The following is a 21,582-nucleotide window of genomic DNA, read 5'->3' on the forward strand; positions in this document are numbered from 1 at the left end:
TTCACAGAGTTCAAGTAACAAACGCATCTCAACATCAACTGTTCAGAGGAGACTGTGTAAATCAGGCCTTAATTGTTGAATACCTGTAAAGAAATCACTACTAAAGCCACCAATAAGAAGAAGAGACGTGCTTGGGCCAAGAAACATGAGCAATGGACATTAGAATGGTGGAAATCTGTCCAGAGTAGGTGAACGGATGATCTCTGCATGTGTGGTTCCCAGTGTGAAGCATGGAAAAGGAGGTGTGATGGTGTGGGGGTGCTTTGCTGGTGACACTGTCTGTGATTTATTGAGAGTTCAAGGCAAACTTAACCAGCATGGCTACCACAGCATTCTGCAGTGATATGCCATCCCATCTGGTTTGTGCTTAGTGGGACTATCATTTGTTTAGGAGAGTGATGGAGTCCTGCATCAGATGACCTGACCTCCACAATCCCCCAACCTCAACCCAATTAAGATGGTTTGGGTTGAGTTGGACCGCAGAGTGAAGTAAAAGCAGTCAACAAGTGCTCAGCATATGTGGGAACTCCTTCAAGACAGTTGGAAAAGCATTCCAGGTGACTACCTCATGAAGCTGGTTGAGAGAATGCCAAGAGTGTGCAAAGCTGTCATCAAGGCAAAGGGTGGCTACGTTGAAAAATCTAAAAAAATTAAATATATTTTTATTTGTTTAACTTTTTTGTTTACTAAATGATTCCATGTGTTATTTCATAGTTTTGATGTCTTCCCTATTATTATACAATGTAGAAAATATTAAAAATAAAGAAAAACACTTGAATGAGTAGGTGTGTCCAAACTTTTGACTGATACTGTACATGTCATAGAACACTGTGAAGAGAAACAAAACAGAATTGCATAGTGCATATATAGTATGTGAAAGTGGAAGAAGTTACTTAACAGAGGTTGTGTCCCCTATAGGCCCTGATCAAAAGTAGTGTACAACATAGGGAATAGGGAGTCATGTGGGAGGCATCCAGAGTACTGTGTCCCATACAGACAGAGAACATCTGGACAGCTTGCAGAACATCCCACTTTAGGACGTACGATGATAGAGAAGCGCCGCCCTATTCTATGATCTGTCAGAAAGATACTGTATGTGTGTGGGTGTGTGTCACCACTGTGTACCCAACATCCACCAAAAATGCAATGACTATGTGACCACACATCCACACTACTAGGCTAAATAGGGATCAATACATCCACAATCGGTCACAACCTCCTTGCATAAGATATCAATCTTTCATACACATAGGCTATAACTTTTGACACCTTATGCACTATAACTGTAGGGAATAAGTGGTATATTTTGTCCTTAAATCTTTTTTGATATCTCTTTTTGCATCAGGTAAGGGAGTGTTTCGGGGTAAAATCGCACAATTGACGGCCTAAAGGAATGTTTCTTACTCATTGCCAACAATCGCTGTCCTATTTGTTGTTGCAGTTGCAGGAAATAGAGTCAAGTGGATTTTTTTACTAATTTCTCAATTAATAACAATATTAATCCTTTCTGACATTAACAATGATTCATAAGTAAGTAAACAAACTGAGTAAATATATAATTTTAAATTAACATGAATGTAATGAAATTAACAGACACAGTATATATATATATATATATATATATATATATATATATATATATATATATATGTGTGTGTAGTTTTGGGTCATTCCACCAATTCGGAACCTTTTGATTTCACCTAAAGAGCACATGTTCAACTTCATAAAACACACGTTTTCCCATCTTAAGTGGTTAAATAAAAAAATGACTATAGTAAGTGCCTATTCAGTGGCAAATAAAGGAACAGGGTTGACCGTAACAAGGTTAACGATTTCTTCTTAAATCACCATCAATCCTGTTGTGACAGGGGGAATGAAAGCTTGTTCTGTGCAACAGGGAGTGACAATTGAATGCAAGATAAAAATAAATAAAGATCTATGGGCAACAGGGTTGACATTCTATAATCTACCCACTCAGTTTTCCACCACAAAACACTAGAAAATGGCCAAAAAGAGTAGAAGCAGCTTTTTACTCTATGATTTGACAATTAGATGATCAAAAAAGGTAATAGTTTCACCATATTAAAACAAGAGTTCTGTTCACAAAACAGGGTTGACCTTAAAATGAGGGACAGACGTAAATGAATCACTAATAAAAATGAACCATGCACACACGTCACTGAGCTGAGAACATATTGGTTGGAGTGGGAAAAAGATCAGCACACAAGATGGAAGCTTTGGCGCCCTCTAGAGGTTGAGTCTGAGATATCCAGCTGCAAGAACACTGCAATGCCAAAAACATCCACCACCAGGGGCAAAGTGGTCCTGGGTTCAAGAGAATGAGAGATGGAAAACGATGAAAGTGAGAATAAAAAGTAGGAGTAGATTTCAGTCAGATATACAGATCGGTGGTATGAACCATGGTGCACCCATAGAGATAGACAGAGAACTCGTCTTTGTATCTGTGCCATTATAGCTTCTAGGTGTGGGGATGCCATTAAGGCAATCTCCATTTTTAAGTAGTACATTTCCTTCTTAACTATTTGCTGTTCCCTCCTGATGACATGAATCCAACAGGGTCACCAGGAGGGAACAGCCAATGAAGTTGGAAGTCCCACCCAGTTGACTGCATTAAAATGGTGGAAGCCCTCAATGGTGTTGCCCATGCAAATACGACCTTTTGAGGCCTCTATCATTCTCTATGGGTGTACCCCTCATCCTCAAATGGGTGTTACCCCATTGAAGTGACTGGACACAGCCCTTAACCAATGAAAAACAAGAAAAAAATAACTTACTGTACTGTAAATCACTGTGGATAAGAGCGTCTGCTAAATAACTTAAATGTAAATGTAAATAACACCATGAACAATTGCAACGGTTGTCATTAAATCCCACACTATACACTGGATGTAAAATTGTGTTTGAAAACCCAAACAATGTTAAAAAGATTTAATAAAAAGATTGGAGAAGCAGATATGTGGTATGTGTTAATATCAAATATCAAACGTTGTCGAGCAAGTACACGTTGTGCATAGATACAGGAGGTAAGATAGCGGTTCCTCCTTCGCCTGACTTGGGTAATATTCATTAGGGCACAACGATTCAAAACAGTGTGCAATAGAAAACAAAAACAAGTGATTCCAATTGCACTAATTCAATTAGTACCTCCCCGTTTCGGCAAGTGTTTTTCTGTTTAGTTCCTAGTGAATGCGACCCAGGCTATCTCCACAGCATAGGGACACTGGACCTGAGTATGGGTCTTGGGGCCTCCAGCCCTCTCCCTCAACTACAGGATATGGGTTTGGTTGGCCCTCCTCCCCAGTGTTAGAGATTTCGTCTGGCTCGCTCCATTATGCCCCCCTCTCCTCAAAGAACCACTTCTGGTTGGCGTGGTTCGAGCAGGGCCGCAGGGCGGGGGCACGGCTGCCATTGCCCGTCTTGTCCACGGCCTGGACACACTTCTCGGTCATCATGTGGTAAAGGGTGCCATCCTATTGGAGAAGAGTTATTTATAACATGTCATCTTTATTCATACAGGTTATTGAAATACACTCTCTTTTACAAGACAGACCAAATGAACCACTAGTATAGAGTAGTCCTTCAGGCCTGTTACCTAATGCTGATCTTCATCCTTGCCTTCTAACCAGCTAATATCTACCTGAGCAACCAAGTGTGTGCACTCAATGATAAATGAGCACCAAAGGGATATTAACAGCAGTAGGACTGCATACAGCCCTGGAGGAGTGGAGTTGTGAACCACTGGTGTGTAGACTACATCCAGGAACACAAGAGACTACAGACATGACAGAGAGGGGAGCAGTGCAGTGTGAAAACAGCAATATCCCAGTACATTGAAATCCTCATGTTTGAATATGGAGAGGGCCAAGAAATTGTCCCTCCGCCTTCTGTCGCTTGCTCTCTCTCCCTCTCTTCCATCCTCTCCCTCTATCCCTCTCTTCCTACCTCTTCCATCCTCCCTCCCTCTCTCAATTTCCATTTAGATAGAATGCTTTAGCTCCAGCTATTAAGATGGCTACACTGAACACATACTGTATACTAAACAACCAAGTATGCACACCCAGACAATAGGCTACCTCAATGTTCTATGATCCATTATGTACAAACTGCTACATCAAAGCTATCCAAAAGACATTATTAGATTATGTGACCTCTACTCCATAGAAAGACTATGGGGATTTGATTTACTAAAGTGATACCCGGATGATTCTGTATCTGAGGGGAGTTGGAGTCTGTGGAGGCTAAGGCACTGGTGGGTGAGAGAGAGAGAGAAATTTTATGAGAATGCTGAGAGAGCACTGACAGTGTGAAAATTTGAGAACTGTGAAGGAGAGAGAGATATCGCTGAGAGAGAGAACGAGAGAGATGAGAGCTGAGAGGGGAGGGCTTAATGTCAGTGTTTGTCAAAGATTTCCTTTGAGCATGCTCTGAAGGCCTCGAGGCCACTCCGACAAGAAGCTCAACGTCACACACACAGAACACAAGAGTGATTAGTGAAAAGCAACATACCAGCATTTAGCTACACACTTACTGTATAGGTCCATGTGTGTTCCTCTGGGTGTTCCACTTCGCACTCCACTCTCTTTTCTCTACCCTCTTCAGAGGAGGGTGGTGGGCGGAGATATAGGAGTACTGGTTCATTGTAATGGCTGAATGGAATGGTATCAAACACATCAAACATATGGTTTCCATGTGTTTGATACCCTTACATTGATTCCATTACAATGAGCCTGTCCTCGTATATCTCAGCCCACGAGCCACCACTGTCCCTCTTTCTAAGCCACCCTTTTCATTTCTGGCCCACAGTCTCACACTATCCCCCACCTTCTTTCTGCTACCAAAACCTCCACTATTCCCAACCCTCCCCCCAAACCACTTCCTCTGCTCCCTGTTTTCCTGTCCCACTTCCTTGTCGTTAAAGTCTGCATTTCCCTCCAAAAATTCCCATACTTCCCCTCCCCACCTCCATCCCATCCTCCCCAACCACCTCATTCACTTGAAGACAAGCTCTTGGCTGCGTCCCAAATGATACCCTATTGTCTAAACAGTGTAGAAAATAGGGTGCCATTTTGACCAGGGCCCTCATATATAGGGAATAGGTTACCATTTAGGACGCATAGTCCCTTTCCCCCTCACCTCTCTGAGGACAAACTTCTGGTCCTGTGGCACAGGCTGCCGGGGATTCTTGCACAGGTGCACAGTCAGGTAGGTGGAGACGGCGTCCCCCACAGCGCACCCTGCTGGGTCCCTGGTGTTATAGCGGATCTCACTTCTCTTACTGGAGTACTCAAAGAACTGCAGCAGGAGAGACGCAGGGTGAGACCAGCAGAGTGTGGGCAATCTGGGCAGTGTAGTGTGAGTTTTGTCGTGTCCATTTCAGTTGCCAGTACAAAGTAAGGCATCGCAGTGGATACACAGAGGGGTGCTGAAATAACAATGCCAACTTTTAAGGGGCTCAATGTAGCCCACACTGGATATCACTTTTGTACAATACTCTCTTTTTATCCTTTGGGTGCAAAAATGATGTTTTATTGGTTCAACGTACCAAACAAAGACTATTTAAGTTTAAGGTTGAGCGTGATGGTAACTGCTTTCATCACTATCCTTTCAGTCCAAATTCACAAAGCAATTTTATACTTGTCAACTTAAATTATCATCTGAAGCCATGAGACAAACACTCTTTCCACTATCCACATGCTGTCTGCCAGGCCCAATCAAAAGCCAAATAACCACTAAGCCATGAAATCCCTGTGAGCATTGTTTACCATGACAGCTGTATGCTAGCACACCAGTGTATGGACCACTACTTAATGTTGGACATGGAGAGTAAGATGGAGTTATAACTACCTGGTTTTAAATGAAGGACAAGGAGAGTAAAGATGGAGTTATAACTACCTGGTTTTAAATTAAGGACAAGGAGAGTAAAGATGGAGTTATAACTACCTGGTTTTAAATGAAGGACAAGGAGAGTAAAGATGGAGTTATAACTACCTGGTTTTAAATTAAGGACAAGGAGAGTAAAGATGGAGTTATAACTACCTGGTTTTAAATGAAGGACAAGGAGAGTAAAGATGGAGTTATAACTACCTGGTTTTGTCCCATGCCATGACAGGGGTAGAGGATGATTGGGTGGCCCACCAGGTTATGGTCGTCAGGAGGATTGTAGTCAAAGCAGTAGCTGGACATGCCTCTGTTCTTCAGCTAGAGGGAAACAACTCATTGGTATAGTACAAATATGAGTATGGGGAGTCAAGAGGAAGTTCAACATTGTCTATGGTAACTGACATTTGAGTGCACTATCCCTTTAATAAAAAAGGTTCCAGTGGTGCCAATGTGAGGTTCATTAAGGCACACTGTCATATAGGTAAACGATAACAAGCTTTTCTTATAGGACAAGTTCAGGTAGTTTCGGTCGGTTTCCGTTTGCCCAATGAATGCGTCCCTGGAGTCAAAATTGCCGCATTCTCCTCACCATTCCAAATGTCCCAGGCCTGTCCTCAGGAACGTGGATATCAGGATAGATGTTCTCCAGGTACCACTTGAAGTCGTTACATCCTAACTGGGTCCTGAGCTTCCTCCTGTCTGTCACATCCCCAAAGGCCTCCTGACAACAACAACGGCACAAGAAACTTTAGTTCCACATTTCTTTCCAATCTATGGACTAGAGTATTCTATAAGCATAGACAGGACTAGCCTGGGTACCAGTCTGTTTGAGTTATCATTCCACTCCTTGCCATGCTAAACATGACACAGAGTAGAATGTTAGCAAAACAGCTTCTGGATTTCAGGCTAAGACAGAACATATTCTTTACCTGAAATGTAAACATCTTATTAGAAGGACTGTGTATCATAAAAGGGTATTTATTTTGAGCCAATGCTGCAATGACAGACAACAGCACCATATATGGTTTTTCAAAATTTTTACATCTCTCTCTCTCACACACACACACTGTAAGGGCTGTCGTTCTCCTCATCCTCGGACGAGGAGAGGAGAGAAGGATCATCAGACCAAAATGCAGCATTCGGGAAATAAGCCATCTCTTTATTATTAACGACGATGGCAACACGAAAAACAAAACACTTTCAAAATTACAAAACAAGAAAACGACGTAGACGAAAAAACATGAACATGAACTTACTTAACTAAAACGTAAAACTCACGGACAAACGAAACGAACATCCAAACAGTCCCGTATGGTGCAAACATAACACAGATACGGAAGACAATCACCCACAAACAAACAGTGAGAACAACCTACCTAAATATGACTCTTAATTAGAGGAAAACGCAAACCACCTGCCTCTAATTAAGAGCCATACCAGGCAACCCAAAACCAACATAGAAACAGAAAACATAGACTGCCCACCCAAAACACACGCCCTGACCATAAACACATACAAAAACAACATAAAACAGGTCAGGACCGTTACACACACATCACAAACCCATCACATACAGTACATTGACACATTACAAAAACAGACTTTTGCATTACACTCCTCTTCTGTTGCACAAAACCCCAAATCACACATAATCCCTTCCACCTGCCTTCCACCACTGCATCCTGGTCACTATTAAAAGGATAGTTTACTCAAAACATAATCATCACAGGGTGTGCTCTCTACTGCTCTGTATCTTGAAAACTTGACAGCTGACATGCAACATTTTGGGGGATTGTATTAACAGTGGACTAATAAAATAAAACATGGACTAATAAAGTGGACTAATAAAATAAAACATTACAAAAAAAAAATTGTGTGTGATTTATCCCTTTAAAGCAAATAAACTCTACTATCCACAGCATTCTAATATCATCATCAGCATTTCTTTATTTCTGCGTGGTGGTTTACTGTGCTTTCCCTCTCCAGAGGGGTTGTTAGGTGTGAGCTACGGTCCACAGAGGAACATCTGTTTGGAGTCAAGCCCCTGTTGGAGGGGGGTGAGCAATGCCACAGGATGATGGATGCGAGCGGCACGCCTGAACACAGCTCTAATTGGTTGCTCATCAATTTATTTAGACCCAACAGAAGGAAGTGAACAGTCACGGGGAGAAGGGGGGGGGGGGATTAGCATGAGGGGAATAAGCAGGACATCTGGGAACCCTCCAACCTGAATTTCTGGAAAACCAAGGATTTTGGTAAAGTACTGAAATTTTGCAACCCTACTCACTTCTGCTATAAGTAGTAATAGGCAGATTTCAACTGGAGTGAATTAAAAGTTGAACAGGAAACAACAAGTACCTACTGAGAGATATTAGAAAACAACATCACATTGCTTGACAAAAGCTTTATCAACAAGAGTCACTAGATTCTTGAGAGGGATTGTCTCTCAGATTGTGTACTACTGAAAAGGGCAGAATGGAATATTCCCCTTCATCTGAATAACAGGCAGAATATGTTCTAATACATTTGACTTCTGTTAGTAAACCTCCAACAAACATAGAGCAGAGAGGGAGATAAGAATATTGGAGAGAGACAGTGAAAGAGAATGAGAGAGAGAGAGAAAGAAAGAGAGAAAGAGAGAGAGAGAGCTAGAGAAAGAGAGAGAAACACAGAGAGATGTTGTGGCAGAGGAAGAGACAAACATAGAGCAGAGAGGGAGATAAGAATATTGGAGAGAGACAGTGAAAGAGAATGAGAGAGAGAGAGAAAGAAAGAGAGAAAGAGAGAGAAACACAGAGAGATGTTGTGGCAGAGGAAGAGAAAGACAAAGCGATAGTGGGTCAGAAAAAGACAGAGGAAACAAGAGAGAGAGAGAGAGAGAGAGAGAGAGAGAGAGAAAGAGAAAGAGAAAGAGAAAGAGAAAGAGAGAGAGAGAGAGAGAGAGAGAGAGAGAGAGAGAGAGACAGACAGACAGACAGACAGACAGACAGACAGACAGACAGACAGACAGACTGAGAGAATGAGAGAATGAGAGAATGGGTGTTTGTGGAGCGGATAGTGTTCTGCCTGGCACTCCCCACTTGGCAGTTGGCACGTCCACCTCCTCTCAGATCTGTGTTCAGTCCAGAGGGCCGTTCCCTTTGATGACACACACTGGCAACCTGGTACCCTGGCAGGCCTCGGTTCAAACACTTTTAGCGTTTGCTTTAGCCTCCTTCAAGTGCCAGATGGACGGCCTTTGCACTTTTGCAACTATTTTGTTGGTTTCATTGTGACAGCTCAATCAAGCCCAGCTGAGGTATATGTAAACATGTTATTTTATTTGAACCTGTTGGCAACCTGGCACTTGGGTTTTCCCGGGACGGAGCGTCTCTGACTCACTGAGCTGTGCCTCTTGATGGTAATCTCACACCTTATGGAGTGTCCCCTCGGGTGTCCCCTACGTCCTTCTGCATCACAAGTGTCACTCAATCAGGAGAGCATTTACAGAGCAGCGTGCGGAGAGCGGTGTGTCCTCAGAGGTGAAAAGATGTGATTAATCAATCATTCTGATAGGCCTCTAGTCTACAGTCAGGGAAAGGCATGAGTGCATTTGATCAATACTTTGAAAGCTGCGCATGCATGCAAAATATGACCACCTCCCCTGCAGATCCTAACCAACAATCTCAGCACCATAAACTTTCAATCTCTGCAGTCACACATTTTGCTAGCTTTCGCTAGTCCCTGTTCAGGGCTGGCCTACCAGGCGAGCGTGGGGGTTACGGTGGTAGTACAACTCCTTGTAGTCGTCCATCCAGACCTCGGCAGCACGCACGCTGTTGGCCAGGGCCTTGCTCCGTGAGTAGGGGGCCTTCTTGGGGAAGACGTGGCCCACGTGGGAGCAGGGGTGGATCTCCAGGCTGCCCCCGCACTGCCAGATCTAAATAACAACAACAGCAGGAGCAACACGAGAACATTATCAGCTACACACCATGATTCAATCAGGCAGCACAATGAACAGCCTGGTGTGTCTTTTTAAAACGGGAGGGAGTTCTGTTGTGGCGGTTTTGTTTTCTATCCCACAGGAAGTAACCTAATCAAGGAAAACATGAGCTCTGTGCTGGTTTAAATTCTTCAAAATGTGTAACTTTATTGACTGTGAGAACTTTTGGTCCCGAGTTCTTTAACGTGATTTTGATTAGGTGAATCCAGGTGAAAGCTATCATCCCTTATTGATGTCACTTGTAAATTCACTTCAATCTGTGTGGATGAAGGGGAGGAGAAAGTTTAAAGAAGGATTTTGAAGCTTCGAGACCATTGAGATATGGATTGTGTATGTTTTTTCCACTCAATAGTTTCCTGTGTGTATCTAGAATGTTCCACCACCCAGAGGACATCCAGACAACTTGACACAACTTTGGGAAGCATTGAAGTCAACATGGGCCAGTATCCCTGTGCAACTCAATATTAGGAAGGTGTTCTTAATGTTTTGTAAAACTCAGTGTATAGTGAATCACCACACATATTTCACAACGATATGGTGACCATCCGTTACAGGTTTCCAGTGAGTTATGACAGCAATGTCAGAAAGAAGCAGTCCTGCAAACACACACGTATGACACAAAGTACACACACATACACAAAGATCACAATCTTTCTCACACACACACACAAAGTCCACACACTATCTCACACACACTGTCGCTCACACACACTCTTGCCTACTCACTCACTCACTCACTCACCTACTATGCTCACAAACTCTCTCTCTCTCTCTCTCTCTCTCTCTCTCTCTTTCTTTCTGTCTTTCTTTCTTTCTTTCACCTACACTCACCCTGAATGAGAACTCTAGGTTCTCTCCTCCCCACACCTCCATGCCTGTGTCATACGTGCCCAGGTAATGGAAATAGTTCTTACTGACAGCAAACAGCCCACCAGCCATAGTAGGAGACCTGGGACCAAAACACACACAGCTTACAGAGCAGATCTTGAAAACTTGTTCCATAATTATCATAATTTATACAGTATATGGTGTTTAAAACAATTGTGGATCTCTAATAATATGCATGTCATTTTAAAGTACATCTTGATAGTTCATTTAGGATTAGACTATTTTCCTCTCCGATACACTGGGGATTTTAAGGTACCACAGACCTGATGACATCGATGGCAGAGCGTCTGTGTTTCTGCTCGTACTCTGGCACCGGGTGCCAGGTGAAGACCAGCCGCCAATCAAATCCTCCGATATGGGGTTCCCCAGAGTTGCCTAGATACTGAAAAGTGTTCCAGTCGATGACATCGATGACGGGACAGACCACAGCCGATGGCTTCTCCTTTATCCTGGGAGGAAAGGGAGAGGAATGCAGAAGTAAGCACGGGGGTTGCAGTATAACAGGGTTATAACAGGGTTGGAGGCAGGTAGCAGGGGGTTGCAGTATAACAGGGTTATAACAGAGTTGGAGGCAGGTAGCAGGGGGTTACAGTATAACAGGGTTATAACAGGGTTGGAGGCAGGTAGCAGGGGGTTGCAGTATAACAGGGTTATAACAGGGTTATAACAGGGTTGGAGGCAGGTAGCAGGGGGTTGCAGTATAACAGGGTTATAACAGGGTTGGAGGCAGGTAGCAGGGGGTTGCAGTATAACAGGGTTATAACAGGGTTATAACAGGGTTGGAGGCAGGTAGCAGGGGGTTGCAGTATAACAGGGTTATAACAGGGTTGGAGGCAGGTAGCAGGGGGTTGCAGTATAACAGGGTTATAACAGGGTTGGAGGCAGGTAGCAGGGGGTTGCAGTATAACAGGGTTATAACAGGGTTGGAGGCAGGTAGCAGGGGGTTACACTATAACAGGGTTATAACAGGGTTGGAGGCAGGTAGCAGGGGGTTGCAGTATAACAGGGTTATAACAGGGTTGGAGGCAGGTAGCAGGGGGTTGCAGTATAACAGGGTTATAACAGGGTTGGAGGCAGGTAGCAGGGGGTTACACTATAACAGGGTTATAACAGGGTTGGAGGCAGGTAGCAGGGGGTTGCAGTATAACAGGGTTATAACAGGGTTGGAGGCAGGTAGCAGGGGGTTGCAGTATAACAGGGTTATAACAGGGTTGGAGGCAGATAGCAGGGGGTTACAGTATAACATGGTTATAACATGGTTGGAGGCAGGTAGCAGGGGGTTACAGTATAACAGGGTTATAACATGGTTGGGTGGCAGGTAGCAGGGGGTTACAGTATAACAGGGTTATAACAGGGTTGGGAGGCAGGTAGCAGGGGGTTGCAGTATAACAGGGTTATAACAGGGTTGGAGGCAGGTAGCCGGGGGTTGCAGTATAACAGGGTTATAACAGGGTTGGAGGCAGGTAGCAGGGGGTTGCAGTATAACAGGGTTATAACAGGGTTGGAGGCAGGTAGCAGGGGGTTGCAGTATAACAGGGTTATAACAGGGTTATAACAGGGTTGGAGGCAGGTAGCAGGGGGTTGCAGTATAACAGGGTTATAACAGGGTTATAACAGGGTTGGAGGCAGGTAGCAGGGGGTTACAGTATAACAGGGTTATAACAGGGTTGGAGGCAGGTAGCAGGGGGTTACACTATAACAGGGTTATAACAGGGTTATAACAGGGTTGGAGGCAGGTAGCAGGGGGTTACAGTATAACAGGGTTATAACAGGGTTAGAGGCAGGTAGCAGGGGGTTACAGTATAACAGGGTTATAACAGGGTTGGAGGCAGGTAGCAGGGGGTTGCACAATAACAGGGTTATAACAGGGTTGGAGGCAGGTAGCAGGGGGTTACAGTATAACAGGGTTATAACAGGGTTGGAGGCAGGTAGCAGGGGGTTGCACTATAACAGGGTTATAACAGGGTTGGAGGCAGGTAGCAGGGGGTTGCAGTATAAGAGGGTTATAACAGGGTTGGAGGCAGGTAGCAGGGGGTTACAGTATAACAGGGTTATAACAGGGTTGGAGGCAGGTAGCAGGGGGTTACAGTATAACAGGGTTATAACAGGGTTGGAGGCAGGTAGCAGGGAGTTACACTTACAGTATAACAGGGTTATAACAGGGTTGGAGGCAGGTAGCAGGGGGTTGCAGTATAACAGGGTTATAACAGGGTTGGAGGCAGATAGCAGGGGGTTACAGTATAACAGGGTTATAACAGGGTTGGAGGCAGATAGCAGGGGGTTACACTATAACAGGGTTATAACAGGGTTATAACAGGGTTGGGTGGCAGGTAGCAGGGGGTTACACTATAACAGGGTTATAACAGGGTTGGAGGCAGGTAGCAGGGGGTTGCAGTATAACAGGGTTATAACAGGGTTGGAGGCAGGTAGCAGGGGGTTACAGTATAACAGGGTTATAACAGGGTTGGAGGCAGATAGCAGGGGGTTACAGTATAACAGGGTTATAACAGGGTTGGTGGCAGGTAGCAGGGGGTTACAGTATAACAGGGTTATAACAGGGTTGGAGGCAGATAGCAGGGGGTTACAGTATAACAGGGTTATAACAGGGTTGGAGGCAGATAGCAGGGGGTTACACTATAACAGGGTTATAACAGGGTTATAACAGGGTTATAACAGGGTTGGGTGGCAGGTAGCAGGGGGTTACACTATAACAGGGTTATAACAGGGTTGGTGGCAGGTAGCAGGGGGTTACAGTATAACAGGGTTATAACAGGGTTGGAGGCAGGTAGCAGGGGGTTACAGTATAACAGGGTTATAACAGGGTTGGAGGCAGATAGCAGGGGGTTACACTATAACAGGGTTATAACAGGGTTATAACAGGGTTATAACAGGGTTGGGTGGCAGGTAGCAGGGGGTTACACTATAACAGGGTTATAACAGGGTTGGAGGCAGGTAGCAGGGGGTTGCAGTATAACAGGGTTATAACAGGGTTGGAGGCAGGTAGCAGGGGGTTGCACTATAACAGGGTTATAACAGGGTTGGAGGCAGGTAGCAGGGGTTTACAGTATAACAGGGTTATAACAGGGTTGGAGGCAGGTAGCAGGGGGTTTCAGTATAACAGGGTTATAACAGGGTTGGAGGCAGGTAGCAGGGGGTTGCACTATAACAGGGTTATAACAGGGTTATAACAGGGTTATAACAGGGTTGAAGGCAGGTAGCAGGGGGTTGCAGTATAACAGGGTTATAACAGGGTTGGAGGCAGGTAGCAGAGGGTTGCACTATAACAGGGTTATAACAGGGTTATAACAGGGTTGGAGGCAGGTAGCAGAGGGTTGCACTATAACAGGGTTATAACAGGGTTGGAGGCAGGTAGCAGGGGGTTGCAGTATAACAGGGTTATAACAGGGTTGGAGGCAGGTAGCAGGGGGTTGCACTATAACAGGGTTATAACATGGTTGGAGGCAGGTAGCAGGGGGTTGCAGTATAACAGGGTTATAACAGGGTTGGAGGCAGGTAGCAGGGGGTTACAGTATAACAGGGTTATAACAGGGTTATAACAGGGTTGGAGGCAGGTAGCAGGGGGTTGCACTATAACAGGGTTATAACAGGGTTGGAGGCAGGTAGCAGGGGGTTGCAGTATAACAGGGTTATAACAGGGTTGGAGGCAGGTAGCAGGGGGTTGCACTATAACAGGGTTATAACAGGGTTGGAGGCAGGTAGCAGGGGGTTACACTATAACAGGGTTATAACAGGGTTGGAGGCAGGTAGCAGGGGGTTGCACTATAACAGGGTTATAACAGGGTTGGAGGCAGGTAGCAGGGGGTTACAGTATAACAGGGTTATAACAGGGTTATAACAGGGTTATAACATGGTTGGGTGGCAGGTAGCAGGGGGTTGCAGTATAACAGGGTTATAACAGGGTTGGAGGCAGGTAGCAGGGTGTTACAGTATAACAGGGTTATAACAGGGTTGGAGGCAGGTAGCAGGGGGTTGCAGTATAACAGGGTTATAACAGGGTTGGAGGCAGGTAGCAGGGGGTTACACTATAACAGGGTTATAACAGGGTTATAACAGGGTTGGGTGGCAGGTAGCAGGGGGTTGCAGTATAACAGGGTTATAACAGGGTTGGGTGGCAGGTAGCAGGGGGTTGCAGTATAACAGGGTTATAACAGGGTTGGAGGCAGGTAGCAGGGGGTTACACTATAACAGGGTTATAACAGGGTTATAACAGGGTTGGGTGGCAGGTAGCAGGGGGTTGCAGTATAACAGGGTTATAACAGGGTTGGGTGGCAGGTAGCAGGGGGTTGCAGTATAACAGGGTTATAACATGGTTAGAGGCAGGTAGCAGGGGGTTGCAGTATAACAGGGTTATAACAGGGTTGGAGGCAGGTAGCAGGGGGTTACAGTATAACAGGGTTATAACAGGGTTGGGTGGCAGGTAGCAGGGGGTTACAGTATAACAGGGTTATAACAGGGTTGGAGGCAGGTAGCAGGGGGTTACAGTATAACAGGGTTATAACAGGGTTGGAGGCAGATAGCAGGGGGTTACAGTATAACAGGGTTATAACAGGGTTGGAGGCAGGTAGCAGGGGGTTACAGTATCACAGGGTTATAACAGGGTTGGAGGCAGGAGGCAGGGGGATGCAGTATAACAGGGTTATAACAGGGTTGGAGGCAGGTAGCAGGGGGTTACAGTATAACAGGGTTATAACAGGGTTGGAGGCAGGTAGCAGGGAGTTGCACTATAACAGGGTTATAACAGGGTTATAACAGGGTTGGAGGCAGGTAGCAGGGAGTTGCACTATAACAGGGTTATAACAGGGTTGGAGGCAGGTAGCAGGGAGTTACAGTATAACAGGGTTATAACAGGGTTGGGAGGCAGGTAGCAGGGGATGCAGTATAACAGGGTTATAACAGGGTTGGGAGGCAGGTAGCAGGGGGTTGCAGTATAACAGGGTTATAACAGGGTTGGAGGCAGGTAGCAGGGGGTTACAGTATAACAGGGTTATAACAGGGTTGGAGGCAGGTAGCAGGGGGTTGCAGTACAACAGCCTTATTACAGGGTTATAACAGGGTTGGAGGCAGGTAGCAGGGGGTTACAGTATAACAGGGTTATAACAGGGTTGGAGGCAGGTAGCAGGGAGTTGCACTATAACAGGGTTATAACAGGGTTGGAGGCAGGTAACAGAGGGTTGCACTATAACAGGGTTATAACAGGGTTGGAGGCAGGTAGCAGGGGGTTACAGTATAACAGGGTTATAACAGGGTTGGAGGCAGGTAGCAGGGGGTTGCAGTATAACAGGGTTATAACAGGGTTATAACATGGTTGGAGGCAGGTAGCAGGGGGTTGCAGTATAACAGGGTTATAACAGGGTTGGAGGCAGGTAGCAGGGGGTTACAGTATAACAGGGTTATAACAGGGTTATAACAGGGTTGGAGGCAGGTAGCAGGGGGTTACAGTATAACAGGGCTGTGCTTTGGCAGAGTGGGTGGGGTTATATCCTTCCTGTTTGGCCCTGTCCGGGGGTTTCTTCGGATGGGGCCACAGTGTCTCCTGACCGCTCCTGTCTCAGCCTCCAGTATTTATGCTGCAGTAGTTTATGTGTCGGGGGGCTAGGGTCTGTTGGTTATACCTGGAATACTTCTCCTGTCTTATCCAGTGTCCTGTGTGAATTTAAGTATGCTCTCTCTAATTCTCTCGTTCTCTCTTTCTCTCTGAGAACCTGAGCCCTAGGACCATACGTCAGGACTACCGGGCATGCTGACACCTTGCTGTCCCCAGTCCGCCCGGCCTTGCTGTTATTCCAGTTTCAACTGTTTCTGCCTGCGGTTACGAAACCCCTACCTGTCCCAGACCTGCTGTTTTCAACTCTTAATGATCGGCTATGAAAAGCCAACTGAGATTTATTCCTGATTATTATTTGACCATGCTTGTCATTTATGAACATTTTGAAAATCTTGGCTCTCTCTAATTTTCTCCTCTCTTTCTCTCGGAGGACCTGAGCCCTAGGACCATACGTCGGGACTACCGGCCGTGGTGACTCCTTGCTGCCCCCAGTCCGCCTGGCCTTGCTGCTATTCCAGTTTCAACTCTTCTGCCTGCGGTTATGGAACCGCCACCTGTCCCAGACCTGTTGTTTTTCAACTCTTAATGATCAGCTATGAAAAGCCAACTGAAAATTATTCATGATTATTATTTGACCATGCTTGTCACTTATGAACATTTTTGAACATCTTGGCATAGTTCTGTTATAATCTCCACCCGGCACAGCCAGAAGAGGACTGGCCACCCCTCATAGCCTGGTTCCTCTCTAGGTTTCTTCCTAGGTTTTGGCCTTTCTAGGGAGTTTTTCCTAGCCACCGTGCTTCTACACCTGCATTCTAGCTGTTTGGGGTTTTAGGCTGGGTTTCTGTACAGCACTTCGAGATATTATCTGATGTACGAAGGGCTATATAAAATAAAATTGATTGATTGATTGATTGGTTATAACAGGGTTAGAGGCAGGTAGCAGGGGGTTGCAGTATAACAGGGTTATAACAGGGTTGGAGGCAGGTAGCAGGGGGTTACAGTATAACAGGGTTATAACAGGGTTGGAGGCAGGTAGCAGGGGGTTACAGTATAACAGGGTTATAACAGGGTTGGAGGCAGGTAGCGGGGGTTACAGTATAACAGGGTTATAACAGGGTTGGAGGCAGGTAGCAGGGGGTTACAGTATAACAGGGTTATAACAGGGTTGGAGGCAGGTAGCAGGGGGTTACAGTATAACAGGGTTATAACAGGGTTGGAGGCAGGTAGCAGGGGGTTGCAGTATAACAGGGTTATAAAAGGGTTATAACAGGGTTGGAGGCAGGTAGCAGGGGGTTGCAGTATAACAGGGTTATAACAGGGTTATAACAGGGTTGGAGGCAGGTAGCAGGGGGTTGCAGTATAACAGGGTTATAACAGGGTTGGAGGCAGGTAGCAGGGGGTTACAGTATAACAGGGTTATAACAGGGTTGGAAGCAGGTAGCAGGGGGTTGCAGTATAACAGGGTTATAACAGGGTTATAACATGGTTGGGTGGCAGGTAGCAGGGGGTTACAGTATAACAGGGTTATAACAGGGTTGGAGGCAGGTAGCAGGGGGTTACAGTATAACAGGGTTATAACAGGGTTATAACATGGTTGGGTGGCAGGTAGCAGGGGGTTACAGTATAACAGGGTTATAACAGGGTTGGAGGCAGGTAGCAGGGGGTTGCACTATAACAGGGTTATAACAGGGTTGGAGGCAGGTAGCAGGGGGTTACAGTATAACAGGGTTATAACAGGGTTGGAGGCAGGTAGCAGGGGGTTGCAGTATAACAGGGTTATAACAGGGTTATAACATGGTTGGAGGCAGGTAGCAGGGGGTTGCAGTATAACAGGGTTATAACAGGGTTGGAGGCAGGTAGCAGGGGGTTACAGTATAACAGGGTTATAACAGGGTTATAACAGGGTTGGAGGCAGGTAGCAGGGGGTTACAGTATAACAGGGTTATAACAGGGTTAGAGGCAGGTAGCAGGGGGTTGCAGTATAACAGGGTTATAACAGGGTTGGAGGCAGGTAGCAGGGGGTTACAGTATAACAGGGTTATAACAGGGTTGGAGGCAGGTAGCAGGGGGTTACAGTATAACAGGGTTATAACAGGGTTGGAGGCAGGTAGCAGGGGGTTACAGTATAACAGGGTTATAACAGGGTTGGAGGCAGGTAGCAGGGGGTTACAGTATAACAGGGTTATAACAGGGTTGGAGGCAGGTAGCAGGGGGTTACAGTATAACAGGGTTATAACAGGGTTGGAGGCAGGTAGCAGGGGGTTGCAGTATAACAGGGTTATAAAAGGGTTATAACAGGGTTGGAGGCAGGTAGCAGGGGGTTGGAGTATAACAGGGTTATAACAGGGTTATAACAGGGTTGGAGGCAGGTAGCAGGGGGTTGCAGTATAACAGGGTTATAACAGGGTTGGAGGCAGGTAGCAGGGGGTTACAGTATAACAGGGTTATAACAGGGTTGTAGGCAGGTAGCAGGGGGTTGCAGTATAACAGGGTTATAACAGGGTTATAACATGGTTGGGTGGCAGGTAGCAGGGGGTTACAGTATAACAGGGTTATAACAGGGTTGGAGGCAGGTAGCAGGGGGTTACAGTATAACAGGGTTATAACAGGGTTATAACATGGTTGGGTGGCAGGTAGCAGGGGGTTACAGTATAACAGGGTTATAACAGGGTTGGAGGCAGGTAGCAGGGGGTTGCACTATAACAGGGTTATAACAGGTTTGGAGGCAGGTAGCAGGGGGTTACAGTATAACAGGGTTATAACAGGGTTGGAGGCAGGTAGCAGGGGGTTTCAGTATAACAGGGTTATAACAGGGTTGGAGGCAGGTAGCAGGGGGTTGCAGTATAACAGGGTTATATCAGGGTTATAACAGGGTTGGAGGCAGGTAGCAGGGGGTTACAGTATAACAGGGTTATAACAGGGTTGGAGGCAGGTAGCAGGGGGTTACACTATAACAGGGTTATAACAGGGTTATAACAGGGTTGGAGGCAGGTAGCAGGGGGTTACAGTATAACAGGGTTATAACAGGGTTGGGTGGCAGGTAGCAGGGAGTTGCACTATAACAGGTTTATAACAGGGTTGGGTGGCAGGTAGCAGGGGGTTACAGTATAACAGGGTTATAACAGGGTTAGAGGCAGGTAGCAGGGGGTTGCACTATAACAGGGTTACAACAGGGTTAGAGGCAGGTAGCAGGGGGTTACAGTATAACAGGGTTATAACAGGGTTGGGAGGCAGGTAGCAGGGGGTTACACTATAACAGGGTTATAACAGGGTTAGAGGCAGGTAGCAGGGGGTTACAGTATAACAGGGTTATAACAGGGTTGGAGGCAGGTAGCAGGGGGTTGCACTATAACAGGGTTATAACAGGGTTGGATGCAGGCAGCAGGGGGTTACAGTATAACAGGGTTATAACAGGGTTGGAGGCAGGTAGCAGGGGGTTGCACTATAACAGGGTTATAACAGGGTTGGAGGCAGGTAGCAGGGGGTTGCAGTATAAGAGGGTTATAACAGGGTTGGAGGCAGGTAGCAGGGGGTTACAGTATAACAGGGTTATAACAGGGTTGGAGGCAGATAGCAGGGGGTTACAGTATAACAGGGTTATAACAGGGTTGGAGGCAGATAGCAGGGGGTTACACTATAACAGGGTTATAACAGGGTTATAACAGGGTTATAACAGGGTTGGGTGGCAGGTAGCAGGGGGTTACACTATAACAGGGTTATAACAGGGTTGGAGGCAGGTAGCAGGGGGTTGCAGTATAACAGGGTTATAACAGGGTTGGAGGCAGGTAGCAGGGGATTACAGTATAACAGGGTTATAACAGGGTTGGAGGCAGATAGCAGGGGGTTACAGTATAACAGGGTTATAACAGGGTTGGTGGCAGGTAGCAGGGGGTTACAGTATAACAGGGTTATAACAGGGTTGGAGGCAGATAGCAAGGGGTTACAGTATAACAGGGTTATAACAGGGTTGGAGGCAGATAGCAGGGGGTTGCAGTATAACAGGGTTATAACAGGGTTATAACAGGGTTATAACAGGGTTGGGTGGCAGGTAGCAGGGGGTTACACTATAACAGGGTTATAACAGGGTTGGTGGCAGGTAGCAGGGGGTTACAGTATAACAGGGTTATAACAGGGTTGGAGGCAGGTAGCAGGGGGTTACAGTATAACAGGGTTATAACAGGGTTGGAGGCAGATAGCAGGGGGTTACACTATAACAGGGTTATAACAGGGTTATAACAGGGTTGGGTGGCAGGTAGCAGGGGGTTACACTATAACAGGGTTATAACAGGGTTGGAGGCAGGTAGCAGGGGGTTGCAGTATAACAGGGTTATAACAGGGTTGGAGGCAGGTAGCAGGGGGTTGCAGTATAACAGGGTTATAACAGGGTTGGTGGCAGGTAGCAGGCGGTTACAGTATAACAGGGTTATAACAGGGTTGGAGGCAGGTAGCAGGGGGTTGTACTATAACAGGGTTATAACAGGGTTGGAGGCAGGTAGCAGGGGGTTGCAGTATAACAGGGTTATAACAGGGTTGGAGGCAGGTAGCAGGGGGTTGCACTATAACAGGGTTATAACAGGGTTGGAGGCAGGTAGCAGGGGGTTACAGTATAACAGGGTTATAACAGGGTTGGAGGCAGGTAGCAGGGGGTTTCAGTATAACAGGGTTATAACAGGGTTGGAGGCAGGTAGCAGGAGCTTACAGTATAACAGGGTTATAACAGGGTTGGAGGCAGGTAGCAGGGGGTTGCAGTATAACAGGGTTATAACAGGGTTGGAGGCAGGTAGCAGGGGGTTACAGTATAACAGGGTTATAACAGGGTTGGAGGCAGGTAGCAGGGGGTTGCACTATAACAGGGTTATAACAGGGTTATAACAGGGTTGGAGGCAGGTAGCAGGGGGTTGCAGTATAACAGGGTTATAACAGGGTTGGAGGCAGGTAGCAGGGGGTTGCACTATAACAGGGTTATAACAGGGTTATAACAGGGTTGGAGGCAGGTAGCAGAGGGTTGCACTATAATAGGGTTATAACAGGGTTGGAGGCAGGTAGCAGGGGGTTGCAGTATAACAGGGTTATAACAGGGTTGGAGGCAGGTAGCAGGGGGTTGCACTATAACACGGTTATAACATGGTTGGAGGCAGGTAGCAGGGGGTTGCAGTATAACAGGGTTATAACAGGGTTGGAGGCAGGTAGCAGGGGGTTACAGTATAACAGGGTTATAACAGGGTTATAACATGGTTGGAGG

General features: G+C 46.1%; 1 protein-coding gene across 1 annotated transcript in view; it reads right to left on the reverse strand.

The window, feature by feature from the left end:
* Positions 1 to 1,635: 1,635 nt before the first annotated feature.
* The window catches only part of LOC129830816 (polypeptide N-acetylgalactosaminyltransferase 12-like), a 31,724-nt gene continuing 11,777 nt past the window's right edge, over positions 1,636 to 21,582 (reverse strand). The window contains exons 4-10 of the mRNA XM_055893567.1: positions 11,035 to 11,220; positions 10,715 to 10,832; positions 9,644 to 9,820; positions 6,491 to 6,622; positions 6,106 to 6,219; positions 5,155 to 5,313; positions 1,636 to 3,491 (exon numbers count right to left, since the gene is read on the reverse strand). Coding sequence (XP_055749542.1) covers positions 3,351 to 3,491; positions 5,155 to 5,313; positions 6,106 to 6,219; positions 6,491 to 6,622; positions 9,644 to 9,820; positions 10,715 to 10,832; positions 11,035 to 11,220 — 1,027 coding nt within the window. The 3' untranslated portion in view covers positions 1,636 to 3,350. The remainder of the gene's footprint in view (positions 3,492 to 5,154; positions 5,314 to 6,105; positions 6,220 to 6,490; positions 6,623 to 9,643; positions 9,821 to 10,714; positions 10,833 to 11,034; positions 11,221 to 21,582) is intronic.

This window comes from Salvelinus fontinalis, chromosome 32 (genome assembly GCF_029448725.1).
Source record: "Salvelinus fontinalis isolate EN_2023a chromosome 32, ASM2944872v1, whole genome shotgun sequence".
Classification (NCBI taxonomy): domain Eukaryota; kingdom Metazoa; phylum Chordata; class Actinopteri; order Salmoniformes; family Salmonidae; genus Salvelinus; species Salvelinus fontinalis.